Consider the following 17,548-nt stretch of genomic DNA (forward strand, 5'->3'; position numbering starts at 1 on the left):
TGAATTCATAAAGCAAGCATACACACCGGCTAATTGGGACACTTGGGGAACTGAAATCTATTAGCAGGAACCTTGGAGCCGAGAGTCAGACACACCTCGGCTGGGTTTCTCTCCCTGGCTTGTGTGTGTGTGTGTGTTTCTCTCTCAGGCATGGCTCTTATTAGGAACTGCTTTAATGTCCAACAGTCCAAATTGAACAGCAACTGGAGTGAATTTACTTTTTTTTTTTCCACAACCAAAAAAAAAAAAAATCAAAGGGTTTTTTTCCCCTTTGCCTTTTGATTTTCAGGAAGGTAATCTCGACTAAATGTGTACCTGTTTGCCTTGCTGCCAGGGTTTATCTATCTCTCCTTCATTTGAAAGGATGAGGAGAGTGTGAATTAGCAGAAGTTAGCAATGACTAGCTCAGTCCTGCTGTTTTTTATTAAAAACTGCAAAGACAAATTGGCCACTTTGGAAAACCCCTACCAAATTTGGAGCTATTTTTAAATCACATTCATGATGAGAAACACACTGACAGAAAAATACTTTATAGTTATGTAAGAATTGCTAGAGCTAACTCAGCTGCAAATTGCATGAGATCTGACACAAAAACTAAAAAAAATGTCACATATTGTGTTGCCTTTTTACTAATCTGCTCTTTGACTCCGACCAGTTAACCTCCGTTATTCACTTTTCCTAACAAGTACATGTTTCTTGCATCTGAGTGATTCCATGTTCAGTCAGTTGGATTTACAACCTCTTTCCTTGTTGAGAGAGAGCCAGACATGTATTTCTGACTAAAACAGTAGAACAAATTCCTTAGAACTACTGAGTGGCTCTGAAGATAACCCATATTTTATCTAACAATTCTTTCCCTGAAAAATCCTCTGGTGCTTTTTTGAACTGTGTGACTTTGGCTCATGGTTGCCACTAACATTTAATAATCAGTTTATTACATTTTCAAATAAGCTAAACAACTACTCCATCTCAAAAACTGAAAATATATTACATTTTTATTAGCTTTGTTTGATTTAATTATCTTTCAACGAAGGTTAATATGGTTTTTAATTTTACAAAATAAAAAGTTAATATTGATCTGCACTTTAGGTTATGAATTCTAAGAATACGGTGAGAAATAACACTACCAGACTAAATACAACAAATTTTGTATCATTTATGTACTTCCAGATAAAGAAAACATACTACATATTGAGGATTAAAATATTTTGAGGCTCAATTGAAAATAAACAACAGACATTATATCTGTTTCTTCTCCTTAAATTCTAATAATGAAGATAGTAACATTTCCATGTCAGTTACACATTTGATAACTGTATGTATTGGTTATTACCTGTCTGGTTTAAACATAATTAATTTAGTTATTAGCAGTATCTTTGTAGTATTTCTTTAAACATTTATTTTCTCCAAAATGTAGCAGACAGAAAAACACCCCCCCCTGAGTTCATGGAGTAATCAGCAGCTTAAGAAAACTTTGTGACTTTGTCTTTTCTGTTAGCTCACCAGTCGCCCCTCAGGTATCAACTCTTCAGTTGCTCGTCATGCAAAGCTTGAATAACCAGATTCATTTGAAAGTGACGTAGACGACATAGCCGCCATGTTTGTTTTGAGCCTGTTGGTCAGACAAAGCCGACTATTGACTTTGGTTCAACTCTGCTGACATAAGCACGGCTCACAGTAACGGCGTTTTATTTACACCCAAAAATGTGCTAAAAAAAATCTTTTGTAACGTTTGCTATCTACTAAAATGATCAAGAGAGCATTTTAGTTTTCTCTTAAACTTTTTCACATTTTTCCTTGTTAGAGTTGTATTAACAGGCCAAAACATTCAAGTGGGATTTTATTTGAAAGTCCAATGCAGGAAGGGGCATAATTGGAAAGGAAAATGGCAAATAGTATTTTAGTTTTTCTAAAGAAAGATCTGAAGTGTAGTATGTATTTGTATAGAATCCCCTTTACTCTGAAATGTCACCAGGTGACTCAGAGCCCATCCAATCACTGAACAGATGCTTAGAACAGATAAATGTGTGGATGTGCCAAAACTTTCTCCAGCTGAACAGAAACAAAACTGAAGTTATTATTTTTGGACCTAAAGAGGAACGATCTAGAGTCAACGCACAGCTTCAGTTATTACAACTGAAAACCAGCGATCAGGCCCAAAACCTGGGAGTAGTGATGGACTCTGACCTGAACCTCCAGAGCCACATAAAGACAGTTACTAAGTCGGCCTTCTATCACCTGAAGAACATTTCCAGGATTAAAGGACTAATGTCTCAGCAAGATCTAGAGAAACTCATCCATGCGTTCATCTTCAGTCGTATTGATTATTGCAACAGCGTCTTCACAGGTCTGTCCAACAAATCAATCAAACAGCTGCAGCTGATCCAGAATGCTGCTGCTCGCGTTCTCACTAAAACCAGGAAGATAGAACACATAACACCAGTTTTAAAGTCCCTCCACTGGCTCCCTGTAGCTCAAAGAATAGACTTTAAAATACTGTTAGTTTATAAATCACTGAACAGCTTAGCACCACAATACATTAAAGATATGCTGTTGTTGTATCAACCTTCCAGACCTCTCAGGTCTTCCGGTTCTGGTCTGCTCTGCATCCCCAGAACCAGAACCAAACGAGGAGAAGCAGCTTTCAGCATCTATGCACCACAAATTTGGAACAAACTTCCAGAAAACTGTAAAACAGCTGAAACACTGACTTCTTTTAAATCTCAACTGAAAACCCACCTGTTTAGAATTGTATTTGAAACGTAATCAATTACAAATTTAACCTGACTTAATGCTGTGTTTTGATTGTTGATTCTATGTTGCATTGTGTTTCTGTGTTTGTAATGATGTAAAGCACTTTGAAATGCCTTGCTGCTGAAATGTGCTATACAAATAAAATTTGATTGATTGATTGAAACCATGGACTAAAATCCACAGTATAATTGAATCTCAGTATAAATCCAGATGTTCTGAAGGCCTCGGTTGTTCGTTAGGAAACACGAGTGAACAAATGGCATCACAAAGAGCAAGAAACCACGGTTACCACAAAGGTAGTTGCATTGCATAGATTTTCCAGATTGAATTTACAACAATGTTTTATAATACTGTCATGTATAGAGTCCAAATATGAAAGCGAAATCTGACATTAAAACTAGACGATCATCATGCCGACATGAAAGTATAGCATAGTTCACACGATGTAAACAGTTAATTACCCCTCACCCTGATACCATGTTCATATGTGAAGGTGGGGGGGTTGTGAGGTGCTGGAAAGGCCTTCATCGGAGACGGTGAGACCAGAGTTACAGCTTTTCATTAACCTGGAAACCACCTAGTTACATGGTTCATGGGCTGGTCTCAGCTCACTTGGAGGTAACAAAGGGTGTCGGGCGGCTTTTTCTGTAGGGGGCTGTGTGCTCCAGGCACCCCATCTGACTCTGATCAGGGTCCACTTCTCATTAGAGAGTTGCTTCGAGCCTGGATTTCCCTTCATGTCGAGATCCTGTTACATGGGGCTCCGCCCTCAACATAACTTGCATGCCCAAACCGTATGTACCAATCTAGGAGCAGCTACTCACCAATCTCCTTTTACTTCCTTCTGTAGCAGAAGGGCAACGCCTTTCTCATGTTTTGGAGTCTGTGTGAATGTTTTGCAGCGTAATCTAATTTGTGTTGGAAAGATCCCAAAAGTGTATCTGTTGTAGTAAGTCTTGAACAAGCCACTCCTCCCGCCCCTCTCCCTTTTGTTCTCACTGCCCCTTTTTTTAATTCCTCTTTTCCTGATTTCCTACGGCTTCAACTCCTCCCCCCATATGAACTATGCCTTTCTGTGGTTTGAGATTTTCAACAACTACTTCTGTTAACCTGTTGTTGAATCGGCTTCTCTGCTATTTTTGTGAACAGGAACCATATTACATAACTACCTCATAAATAACATGTAGAATCCATTGTTTGGTTTGCTGTGGTCACCGTGTGGATTTGTAGGTTGTTTTTATTTTTTGGAACAATTATGTAATGTTTTGTTTGAAACCCCCGGTTTGGAAAAATAAAAAGTGTGTACATTTAAAGGAGTCTGTACTGAATTGTGCAATTCTGTAAATTGTGTTGTATGACATGGCTGTCATTGCTAACCACTAAGCCTGCCAGTAGCCTGTTTCAAGTCTGATTAGAAAAACCTGGTCTTTGCTTGTTGTAGCGTTTTGGGACAACACTACACAGGAGGATGTGAGTCTCTTGAGAGGCTTGAAAGTGATTTTTGATGAGGGCTTCTACTGATGACAACCAGTCTCTATCTGTACAACCCCGACGATATCTGAAAGTCTTCACCTCCACCTTCCTCTGCCCTTTGTACCCCCAACTGCTTGGTGAACCCCTATGCACTTAAAGAGGAATCCCTTACACCACTCTCAAACAGCAGGGCACAAAGCGGCAACAGCCCTGATAGCTGATCTTTCCTTGTAAAGGAGCAGGCAGGTCAGCGGTAGTCAAACTGGCTCCTAATCCCCTCCTTCCACCCCCGCGGCAATGTGAGACTCCAGGGCAAGACTTTACTCGCAGCGTTAAGACAAACACATGCCACGTGCATCCAGGATAAACCGATGAACTCAGTCCATGTACGAGAATCAGCAAGTCCAGAATTCAGGCCATGAGAGAAAGAGAGAGAGAAAGGAAATAGTTTGAGTAGTGCAGCGTAGCATGTTCAATAGGATTAAATATGATCCATTTACTTTCTAGTAGTATTCTTTCCACTTTCCCTAGCATTTTATTTGCTGAAAAGTAGGTCATCTAAATCATCTGTCCAAGTAGGTTTCTGAAAAAATGTAGCTAGCCTTCCTGACAAAGCAACTTAGTGACTTATGTAGAATTAAACATAAAACCTCCTCAGCCTCTTCTCATAATGTGGAAACCCATATTCAGTGAATATAAAAATGTAAGTTAAAACATATTTTAGACATGCATCAACAAATCTGGGGCTTTTAAAGTGACTTGGTCTTAAAGCTGAGTTAGGGCAGGACCGAAAAACAATCTTTGGAGATCTCAGAGAGGGGATCTATCAGAATAGAAAAGAAAAAGAGAAGAGAGAGTATAGAGAACAACTGTAAAGCTACCAAGACATGGATGTTCACTGACAGTGACAGAACCGACGATGAGAGCGTTAGCCTGAGAAACAAGAAAAAACATTCATGGTGAATTTGGAGGAGATTCCGAGATCCTGAGCTCTGGTTGTGCACTCCAGAAATCTAACCTTGATGAAATAATGGCAAAAAGAAAGCCATCGTTGAAAGAAACTCCAAAAAGTCAAATTTTTAGTTTAGTACAAACTGTGCAGGAGACGGATGAGAGGCCAAAAACTGAACCTTTTGGCCTACATGTAAAATGGCTGTGGGTAGCGGAAAATTGACACAGTACGTAGTGACAACATCATGCTGTATGGATGGATACTTTAGCAGCAACAGGGTTTGAGTTAATAGAAAGCTAAATATGGGCCACTACTGGAAGAAAACCTGGTTCATACCTGGTATATACAGGGTCAGAGGTTCAGCTCTTAGCAGGACAAGCCTGAAAATACAGCCTGAGCTACAAAAGAGTTATTTTTGTTTAAATGATAATCATGTGCTACAGTGGTTTAGTCTAACTCCAGACCTGAGTCCAGTGAAAACTGGTAAGAGCTTAAAAGTGATGTTCAGATGCTCTTCATTCAGACTGCCTGAGCTTGAGCTGTTTTACAAAAGATTTACAATAAAAAAAATTTAAAAAACGTTGCAGCTGTCAATGCAACAAATTGTCTATCAAGGTATTTACTGTACTTAGGAGGGGAATCCAACTGCATACCACAATCTTTCTACTGGTTTTTGGAAGAGATTTTACACTATGTAATTTTGTGTCGTTCCAACCCAATAAAAATCCCCTGGAGTTTGTAGCTCTGATGTGACGGAATGTGAAAATACCTCAATGGGTGTGAATATTTTTGCACGACAACATATAAACGCACACTTGTTACCAACCTCTGTCAGTATTTCCTGTGACTAAGCCATTCCATGACTTGCCACAGCTTTAACATCACCTGAACCATTAAAACTTGTTTTCACTTCGAGGTGTCTTATTAAAGCTGGTAGCCTGTTGGGTATTTTCCCGAACAGTCCTTGGCAGTGAAGCCAAGGTATGGCATATTACTGCAATTCAAGAGCAAACTCTCTGATGTAATTTTGGAGTACTATTTTTTTTATTATTTTATTTATTTTTTTTGGAGGAATTTTGAGAAGAGGTACAGCAAAATGACGAATAAGCAATGCAGAAAGCCTCAAGGCCTTTTAGTGAGGCCTAGTTCTTTATGCACCAAGCAGATATTTCAGTCCGTAAAACTCGAGCAGAAAACTGGAGGTTGAATGTTACTAAAATAAGTTTAGCGAGATATACTTTGGGCGAATTTGAAAACAGAAAAGCATACATGCTAAATTTTGTTCTCATTAAAGGGACTTGTCGAGGACACCATGTAACTACATCATCCATTTTTCCTCACGTTTTATTGTTATCTCATAAAGGCAAATGCCAAAAAAATAAACTTTAAGTCTCAAACACATAACTTTTAATGTGGTGACAGATGTTGCTGTAGTTACTCGCAGATGTTGGGCATTCAACTAACACCCGCAAATGGTTTCCTATAGAGATAGAAAACTCAGTTACAGAGATTTACATAAAGAGCAGATGTGCATGTTAGAGCGATTACCTGTTATCATTATCATGGAGGGCCTTCACATTCCAGTATACTAATTACAGAGTGCAAGTTTTGGATTTCTCCAAACACTGGTGCAGAAAGAACCACAGTGTTGGCCCCCTGCTGCCTAAACCTAAAATATGCAACAGTGCCATCACATCTAGAAACTTTCACAGAAGGCAGGGACATGTCACTGCCTGCTAAGACGATGCTTGGACTTCTCACTGCCAAGCTGGAATTGCACCACAGTTGTCAAGCAATTTCCAGTGACACAACCTTTTGCTCGGAGGGCCCATCTGTTCTTCTGTTAATTAAACAAGCCTCATTTTAAATATAGCATCATTAGTTGGGTTTAGGTCACTTCTCCCTTTGTGAGTGCTTTTGTAAAAATCTGTGCATAAAGTAATAGACAGAGTGACAACAGTCTACACACATGAAAGAAATTCAGCCTTATCGTGCAAGTAACTGAAAAGAATAACAATGCCAATGTACGCTGCCTGCAGCACATCTTCCAACAAAAACTCGCCAATTTTGCCATGTTCAAGGCCCATTGTGTGCCTTTTAAGCTTGTTTAAAAACCCTTGCGTGGTTGCAGCTTACAAAGGGCTGCATCTCCATCTGGATCTGTAATACTTTTGCCAAAGTGAGAACAGAGACTGAAGGTTTTTATTTGTTTTGTTTTATAGGATATTCAAGCAAAAAAGAAGCAAAGAATTCATATAACTTGGCAGCAATATAAAACAGCCATGGAAAATAAAATATGTGCAGATCCTTATTAAAGTAATAACACCTCTTATTTCATGTTAAAACCACAAACACTATTTTTTTTGTATAATGTGATAAACCAATACATTGTAATGCATAATTGTAAACTAAAATATTATTTTTATTCTGATTCAGATTTTCTTTATTCCGATACCCCTAAATAAAATTGGGTACAACCAATTTCTTTAAGAAGTCTTCCACTTTGTAGGCAGAGTCCAAATGTGTGTAATTTAATCTTAGCATGAATCTAATGTAGCTGTTCTGTGAAGACCTCAGAGTTAGAGAGTATTGGTGAACAAAGAGAATCATGAAGAAGAAGGTCAGGTTTTGAGCGTCTCATTGAGCCCTTATTTATTTAAAACATAAAACAGCCATAGCACAACTGCAAGCCTATCAAGACATGACCATACAAGTAAAATGAAAAGCTTAAGTCAGAAAAACAGTCAAGATGAACAACTGCTGAGTTGGGAGAAACACCTATTTTAAGTCGAGCCTCTATGTAACAGTAGTAAGCCATTATTGAAATGAAACCAGTGTGAAGTTCAGTTTGCAGTCTGCTACAAACCATGTAGTGGACACAGAAGATGTTAGGAAGGACAACACTGAAATGTAACTTTCTGGTCTACATTGTAAATGCCAAGTATGGAGGAATACTAGAATTCTTTGCACATCACCATGAGCGCACCTCCATGTTGTAACACGGTGGTGGAGGTACCAGAATCATGTAGTGAGAATACCTCTCTGATGGAAGAGTGTTAGTCGATGGGAAGATTGATGGAGGTAATTACAGAGTAAGCCATATACTCATTTTTTTAAAAGACATCCACACCAACCCTGTTGAATCGGATAAAGAAGCAAGCTCAGGCCCATGTGATCATGTACAGTACAGACCAAACGTTTGGACACACTTTCTCATTGAATTCAATGAGAAAGTGTGTCCAAACGTTTGGTCTGAACTGAGTACAGACCAAAAGTTTGGACACACAGTTGTGTCCAAACTTTTGGTCTGTACTGTAGGTCTCAGTCCACTTCAAGAGAACCAAATGCAGGAAGCAGAGTGCAACACAGGACACTTTGGTTAAACAAAACACACTTGCCAGGAGAAATTCCCATGGTCACATATGGAGGGGGGGCATGTTAAAAGCCTGCAATAAAAATATGAAAGTATATCACAGTAAGTCCTCACAAGAACAACAAAAATGGCAGTGAGTTAAAAGAATTGAAACACTTATTATTTTCCCCTGAAAAACCAAGGAGAAATAATTGTAGGCAGTGACTTAAAGTCTGTGCAGTACTTACATGCTAGCGGTTCCACATATTTTATTATTGCTTTTATTTTTGGATTGAAGCACAGCCAAGAAAACCTTGCATGTTAAGCAAACTGCTCTCGCTGGTGTTAGAAGAAGAAATAGAGCCAAGGACTAGATGACAAGACTGGAGTTAAGAGTTCATACTTTTTAGAACTGGTAAAAAAAAAAAAGAAAGAAGAGACTTTAATATTTTTTCCTGGCAACATTTAAACATTAAAAGGCAGTGGGCCTACAATGGTTCCTTGGGGAACCATGCAATATAGAGGAGATACAGAAGAAATACATTACCCTAATTTAACAGTTTTGTTGTTGTTTTTTTACTAACCATAGCAAAATAAAATCTACACCAAATAACAAAGATGAAACTAAGCTATAAAAGAAACTAACTAATCTACAAAGATGGCATCTGAAAAGTTATTAAACATCAACAAATATAATTTGGAAAGTGATATTATTCTTCACATCAACATATCTGCATTTAAAAGCCCTTCTAATTCCTGTTTATGGAAACATGCATGCTAGTTGCCTTCCTTTTGGACTTCACAGTAGTAGCCTGCTGTCACGTGAGCCCCAGAGTCCTGCAGCATTTCCTCACATCAAAGTGGCAGCTACTGTGTCGTTCTTTACCATCATCAGCAGCAGCAGCAATTGACCTAATCTTATCGCTGTTACCCCACTTGTCCTGATTTCATCAAAAGTTATCTCATTAATTGCTAGTCTATTAGGAAAATTAATTTTCCCTAATAGAAAGTTAGTGATTTTGGAAGGAAAGCATTTAATGTCATTTTTAGTACGTTTCTTTCATTTTAAATGAAATGAACATTTTTGGTCATTGTGACCAAATTGTATTTGATGGAAGTAAGTAAAGGTGAAATCTGTGAATTTATTGTTCCGGATGTCCTTTTATGCTAACAAGTTGAATATGTGGCTAAAATCACTCGCTCATCAACTTACCTGGCACCTACTTTGAACATTTGCAGAATTCAGCTCTAACATATTGTAGAGTTGTCTGTCAGTCAACAACTTTTAATGTCTAAAACATCTAGGTCTCCCTGTACTGTTTCCTGCTTGTCTCCAATAACACAGCCTTATCGCAAGTCACTGGGGTCATGGTATATAAGCAAACATCTGGAGGAACAAACTAGTCCCAACATGGTCATATAGGAAATGGGAGAAATCAATTTTAGCGGTGTGAGAAAGAGTCCAAGAAGACATAAGGATGTTGTCTTTTGAACCACTAGAGTAAATTATCCTTCCCTTTCCATAGTCAAAGCCACAGAGAGTTCTCCAAAAACCCGGGCAATGCCAAATTCAGAGAGGCAAAAAAAAAAAAGTAGATGAAATCCAACTTGATCTGGTCTCATGATGCTTTGGTGGCCCTTCAAAAGTATCAGTAGATCATCCCGTTAGACTTTTTTTTTTTTTGTATGCAAAATGTGTTTGTTTTTTTTTTACTTAACAAACTAAACCCTTTATTAACCTTTTTTTTAACTTTAGAAATCCCAGTTGTTGGAAATATATTAAAAAATTGAAATGTTATTTGTTTATTCTGAACTTCTAAGCAAACTGAATAGCTACAGAGTGGACTGTGGTAGTTTGCCACGCTCCTATGATAGAAAGAACACTTAGGCATTATTTACCAACTTTAATACAAAATGGTAGCAATTTGAGAAGAGATGGTTTTTGTTTTATACCATATGGCTCACTGCTCTCAAAGACTGGCACAAGCAGGGACAAAAAGGTTGCCACTAGGACTCAACTGGTTTTTGTTTTGCTTCTTTTGCAATGTCCATTTTATGGTGAATTTAAAGAAAATATGGTAGTAAAATTCAGATAATTACAGACATGAGGTAACGTGATTCCACATTTATAATCTGTGCTTAAATTAGGTGTTATTTTTACTCTGAAGCCTGAAGTACAGTTGATCAGCTCTAATTAAACATTTAAATACAACAGAACTGAACTGGATTATTCTGCACTCAGCAGAGATTATTTACACAGTTTAAGATTGTGTTTGTTCTATATTTAAACACAAGTGGGATTTTTAATGCTGTTTATCGGGACATGTTTATGTCAACAATTAAAACCTCAGACTAGTAAAACATAAACTAATTGACTAACTAAACAGATAGAGCCTTTATGTCAAAAATCTGTTGAAAATCTTGTGTACCCATACAGCGTGCAAAAGTTTTTTTTATGGTACTATTCCTGCTAGAAGTCCCACCGAAGTGAAGAACTACTTTCTTATTTTCCTCAAAAAAAGAGCCTTTAGCAATGACATGGGATGCCAAATGCAAAGCACTCGGATTCACATTGGGATATTAACTTTATTTTCCTGTAAAAAAAAAGACTCATAATGATAGCAAGTAGATGGTGCTTTGTGATACAGATGTCAATTTGATGAGAAACAATGTATCTCGTGCTACAATATCTTGTTACACTCCCAGACTTAATTTAATAATGCTAAATGATCTGGTAAAAAGCGGTATGAACTTCTAAAGATGAGAACGTCCAGTCTCTACTTTTTTGTGTGCATAAATCTCTTTGCTGCCCCATTAGCCAGTTCAAATTCATGAATCATTATTGAGCTCCACCTCATCTTTTCAGTTCCTTAGAGCTGCCAGAGTCTGGGAGCAGACCACTGAAGTTCCTCAAACACTTTGTTGCCGTTCATAAAAAATACATAGAGTGGGGCTCTGGCATGCCTCTTTGCCCTAATTTACCTTTTTGACTTCTTGTGATTGCATACCTTTTGTACTTTTACAGGCACTAAAGGTCAGAGTGCTTGTCTTGTTCATGGAACCGCCAACCTGCCCTCGCCTTCACCCTCACCTGGGCACCTCTGGGCCCGTAAAGCTAAAATACAGGGAAGGTAGAATGTGGGTGAAGAGGTCCTGGGAGATCATTTTGATAGACTAGCACATCTCATCACTTCGGAGTACACTGTGTATCTATCTTCAGTGATGGTTGAAAAGGATGCTGCAAACCGTATATCAGGAAAAGGCCTCAAGGTTTTTCTTATTCAGAGTTTATGGTCTATAACCCAAAAGCCATACTGAGGTTTGCTGTTCTTTACAGGAACAACATATCTTGTTACATCACATTGCTGACTCATTTTAACCGAAATCATAATCTTTTTGTCTTTGCAAATCAAAGGAACAGGAGATACAGCTCGAATTGACAAAATATTTACATTATTGCAGTGAAAAGTAACATTAGAAGCTCCCTAGCCGGGGGCAAGACGGTTCTTCAGTTGCCAAAAGTACTTCTACTTCACCCTATTATCTCCCACTCCTCTCGCCCCCTGTTTGGTCCCCGGCTTTTACAGGAGGGTAGAAGAGGGCCATTAGGAAATGAGTTGACCCGAAGGTCAAGAGTGGAGTCAGGGGGCTGGAACCGGACCAAGGCCCTGCCAACCTCACTTTTTTAGGGTTGGTTCGGGTCGAAGTGTGATGAGCAAGGAAACCAAGGGACTGGGGATAGGGTGTCTTTCAGACTCGACTAGCGATAGTTTGACTTTAAGTCAGATTTGGCTTTGTTTACAAGCCCCAGTGGTCTTAAATCATCTGGCGCTTTACACCCTCTCCCATCCCGCTTATTTCCCTGTCCCCTCATACCTTGAGTCCTTCTTTTTTTCTTCACTTTTAATGCGGTGTCAGACATCTATTTATTATGCCGTTTTTACTGGTTTTCAGAAACTGGTTACAAGCTATGGGGATTCCATCAAATAGGATATTAGGGACACCCCTCAAAGATGTCAATCTGTTAGTGATATGAAAGGCCGCTCACCCCACTAAACTCCCCCTTCGACTGAAACCCGGAGCTCTTTATGGCCCCATCAGGCACCCACATGGAGGACTTACCGCTGACCTTGTGACCAGGCAGTTGACGCCATATGAGGAGGGAATCTTTCTCTTGTCCCGTTACATCAGACATGTCTTTCTGTCCTCGCAGACTTGCTGACGTCTTTTTTTCATTGGTAAATCATTCCCAATTCTTACTTTACCATATGTTCTGCTGTTCAGAACTATTTTTATTTTCTTGCTTTTTATCAGACCACTTTATTGAACTGATTTATTTGGTGATTTTTGTACTATCTGATGAAATAGTACAAATCTCTTTTAGTAACTATACAGGGAGCATAATTTCTGAGCTTAAAATAATATTCTTTCATATTTAAAATGCTTACACAAATCATATTATACTTTTATTAGGTATTACCTGCTTATTTGCCATGCAACAAAAAAGCCCCAACCATCCCCATCACATTAAAGGTTTACATGTAACTAAAGAGTTGTTGTAACAGGCTTACTGGCATGTTAGCAGTTGGTAAGCTTGCTGCGAAAACTCAGTGTTGGGGTGTAGGGTTACTAATTGGATCAGTTGGGTTAAATAAATGTTTGAGCGTTCCCCCGTACTAACATGACCTAAGGTTGCGAGTCTCTCATCTTTGCAGGAGCGGGTAGGGACTGGGGGGGTAAAGCAAATGAAGGAGAGGGGAGGAAAATAAAGTGGGAAATGAGCTCATTAATGATAACATCAAATTTGTTCAGTGTGTTTGACACATGTGTGAAAGTGCTTCCAGAAAAAAGAACAGCAAAAAGACATAACTACAGTAAAATCCCCTGTGACGGCTCAAATTTGAGTAAAAATCTTCTGTCCTTGCAGGTTTCAAATCCAGCGAGGATCAAGTGACCCCACCAGCTACAAGAGTCTAAGAGACTGCTTCCGCACGATTTTCCGCAGGGAAGGGTACGTAATTCCCAACCAGTTTTGACAATGACAGATCCATAGAAATAAAAGGATTTTTTAAATTGACATTTCTATTATTAAATGCTTATACAGCACCTTGAAAAAGACAGTCCAGGCCATCAATCACAGGTGCAATTTTTTTTGTTTTTTTGAGGGGGCTGGGGGGTGACTTTGCAAACAGTACATCTAGAAACTAGCAAAATAGTTCAACCTCAGACTGGATGCAAAGTGTTTATGAACATACATTTGCATGTCTTGCCACCAATTCACAGTTGGATTTTGATCTTGATTTTGACCTTTATAACACATGCATATGATTTATCCCAAAGTCCCGTCCTGAAACTATCCTGAAACCTTTAAATGCATCTCTTCTCCAATACACCCGGATCAAATGAATGGCTCATTACCAGGCTTCTGCAGAGCTGAATGACATACCAGTGAGGGAATTCAGCTATTTGATTCAGGTGTGGTGGAGAAGGAATGCATCTAAAACCTGCATGAAAGCAGCTCTTAAGGACTGAACTTAACCAATCCATTGTAGCTCTGGCAGTGTATTTAGTTATCCTGGTAGAAGATGTATCCCTGGCCACAGTCTCAAATGTTTTTTTAGCTGTTAATAGGTTTTCTTTCACACCACCTCCCATGTCCATGCAAAAGAAAATCATCACCAAATGACTGTACTGCAACCACCACACTTTGTAATAAAGATAGTGTTTTCAGGGTGATGTTCAATGTTTGTTTTCTTTAAGAGATAACAGTTTATGTCTTGACCAAAAACATTCAGCTTTGGACAAATTTGACCTCCCCCTCTATCTGCACATTTGTTGTGAAAATGTAAATTTAAGCTCTTTTGACTTACTTTCAACAATGGCGTTTTTCTTGCTATTATTCCAAAAAAGCCACATTTGTGAAGTGCATGATTAATAGCTGACTTGTTGCCAGATTCTCTTACTTGTGCCGTGGATCTCTGCCATTCATCTGCTTGACTGCCCTCTCACCTTAGTCATATCTTTGTATCTTTGAAATTAAATCACACACAAGTATGCTATTGTGTACGCTATTGATCTGAAAACAGCTGTTGGAATTTTATATAGGCAAATATTTCAGATTTTCATATGTGAAAAATTTTGCAATGGGAGACAGATTAAGAGGTATGCATACTTTTTGGAAGCGATTGTAGCTCAATAGCTGTGTCTGTAATTAGGGGAATATGTAAAAAACCACATGCGTGCCTTTTAATTACAAAGTAGCGATGTCTCAGTGATTAAAATCTTGATCATTCTTCTGTTCTTCCAGCTCGTCAACTGCTTGTCTCTGTCAAACACAGTCCTGAATATCTTCACGTTCACTATAGTTTGTGCCAGACGAGAGTAGACTAACTAACGACAGAGATCCTGCTGTGCTCCATCCGGCTCTGCTTTCCTCGTGACAGCGCTGTGAGACAGTGCAGGTGTAAGAGAAAGTGTTTGCCACTTGCTCTGTTTACGGCGAGTCGACAGCTTTACTGCGGATATAAAGTTGATCTGCTGCGAGGTGTGAGCAGGCAAAGGGCAGTGAAAGGGCGGTTAGTGACAGTTGGCAATCTTCACTTGGCTGGCGTTCATCAACAACAGCTTCAGTCAGCCCCCCCGTCACTTGACGCACATTATTATTATAATATTTAACATCTTTGCTAGCACATGTTTTCTGAATTGGCTACTGGGGAAGTCTGTCCGAGTGAATTTCCAGAGAACTGTAATAGTGAAATGACTGTTATATTACATCATGTCCCTCAGATAAGCTAGAAAACTACGCTGACTTTGAGTTTATGTAGCAAAATAATGCCATGTTTGAAAGAGTCCCCAACGACAGTAGATCCACTTTCTTTGCTGGCCAAATATCTTTATAGTATATTTTTGCTCAGTCTGTAATAACTTCCCGGTAGCACGTTGTGGATCACCTCCAGGCCAAACCACTTAGTTATAATTATACAAGAGTATTATAGGCCCCACTGTTGTAGAATTATTATTAAAAATAAACATTTCCAGTCAGCTTATGGCAGCACTCAGCTAAAACCAGACCTCACTCTGTCTGAGGTGAGGAAGAAGGAAATCTGAGCTTTTAGCTTAAGCTATGCCATTAAAATGAACAAAGACTTGAAAGACTACACATAAAACACAGGCATATAGGATTTGCTTATTCAAAGGAAAAAAACACATTTGAGCATTCGTTCTTAAAGTGCAAATTAAGAAAAACCAATCTGTGGGAAAAGAGTAAAAAAAAGTCACCTTTTTTATCACCTTATGCATTAAATCCTCATACATTTGCTTGTAATTACTGCTGTTAATTGTTTGCATCTGGAGTGAGACTAAAAATTAAATTTATGAGAACATTAGTGAATATTTTCAGCAGGGTCACAAAATTGTTAGAAGTGCCTATGCATCATCTGAGAATGATGGAAATGCAATAGAATTGTGATTAAAAGTTGGCATGGACTCGTATGAGATTCCCATGGTATGACAACCTTGAGTAAAAATACCACATTTAAAGTAGTAACCCAGAGATTTAAATTGAAAAAGGTTCAGCCTGGTCTCAGGTTTTATTTTAAACGGAAAAATCCGTCATTTTAAGTGCTGCTGCTGTTAAGCAACAGGTTGAATGACTGAAAGATAAGCAGCCGAGCTATAATGCCATCTATAAATATTGTTTATTGATTATGATACAAAGACACAAAGAGTACAGAAAGATTATTGTTGATGGGTGGTCCCTTTTATGTACTCATGACATTATTTACTTATCATTTTATTTATGGTCTTGACTTAGACTTATGGTCTGAGACTCGAACCTTGACTAAAAGAGCTTGACACACAGGGGGCAACATCGCTCTCTCCATTTATTTCCCATGGAACGTAAGCAGTGATGCAACAAATGCTTGTCCTCCTTCAACATGTGAAGTTTCAACACGCAGACCTCTGAAGCAACACAAGAAATTTGAAAAACTTTTTTGCTGGTTGCTATCGTATCCTGAATGTCTGGAACCTTTTTCCTTTGCTGCTGCTGCTGTCCATGTCTTGAGCCCATAAGGAATCTAGACTTGACTTAATCTTGCAGTCTAATGACTCAAGACCTGACTGAGACTGGTGGGTTGGGACTCAATACTTGACAAAAAACACTTCTCTACCTTTATCTGGTTCTGCACCAGTTTGCGCTGGCCAGAATGATCTCCATTAGCAGATTGTTTGTTTTTCATACTCACTTCAGGTGTAGCACAAGCCACGTCGAACAGGCTGCATTCGTTGATTGACCTGTGATTTAGTCACTGAAAACGCCAAGCAACATTTCAGCTACTGCAGGGAATTTCTACAAGAAAGTACTGAAATATCTGGGTTTATTTGAGTCGATCAAAACCACAACCTCAAGGTTATCCTCTGCTGAGTGTCATTGCTAACATCATCAGAGAGTCTACCACAGACTGTAATGGAGACTCACTCTCCAACTCAAGATCTGACTCATGGTCTGTGAGTCGAGACTTAACTCATGGTACACTTGACCTAGACTTGTGGTCTGGGCTTAGAAGTGTGAGTTAGACTTGCACGCTAATGATCCAAGACTTGACTTAGGCTTTGATATAAAGCGGTGGTCTCAAACTGCTGTCCTTCAGGGCCAGAGTCCTGCAACTTTTAGATGTGTCCCTTGTCCTACACGCTTGGATAAAACTTTGAAACTGCCTCACTAATATGCAGTCAGGCTCTACAGAGCTCAGCGAATTAGCTTATCTTGGAGCCAGGTGTGCTGAAGCAGAGACATCTAAAAGTTGCAGGAGACTGGCCCTTGAGGACTGGAGTCTTAGACCACTGTACTAAAGAGTTGACCTAGATTCACACTCTGAAGCCTCACAAGTCGACTTGGACTTATTCTTTGGGAATTAAATCTCATTAACAGCATTTATTTAATTTATTCAGTAATGAGTGCAAACTGAGATCTATTGTAAGCTACATATAACAACTTTGATGCAAATGCATAAGCA

General features: G+C 38.9%; 1 protein-coding gene across 1 annotated transcript in view; it reads left to right on the plus strand.

Moving 5' to 3' along the window:
* Nucleotides 1-17,548, plus strand: part of slc25a21 (solute carrier family 25 member 21) — a 122,828-nt gene that overhangs the window by 75,774 nt on the left and 29,506 nt on the right. The window contains exon 4 of the mRNA XM_032547716.1: nt 13,459-13,542. Coding sequence (XP_032403607.1) covers nt 13,459-13,542 — 84 coding nt within the window. The remainder of the gene's footprint in view (nt 1-13,458; nt 13,543-17,548) is intronic.

Source organism: Xiphophorus hellerii, chromosome 19 (genome assembly GCF_003331165.1).
Source record: "Xiphophorus hellerii strain 12219 chromosome 19, Xiphophorus_hellerii-4.1, whole genome shotgun sequence".
NCBI classification, from domain to species: Eukaryota; Metazoa; Chordata; class Actinopteri; order Cyprinodontiformes; family Poeciliidae; genus Xiphophorus; species Xiphophorus hellerii.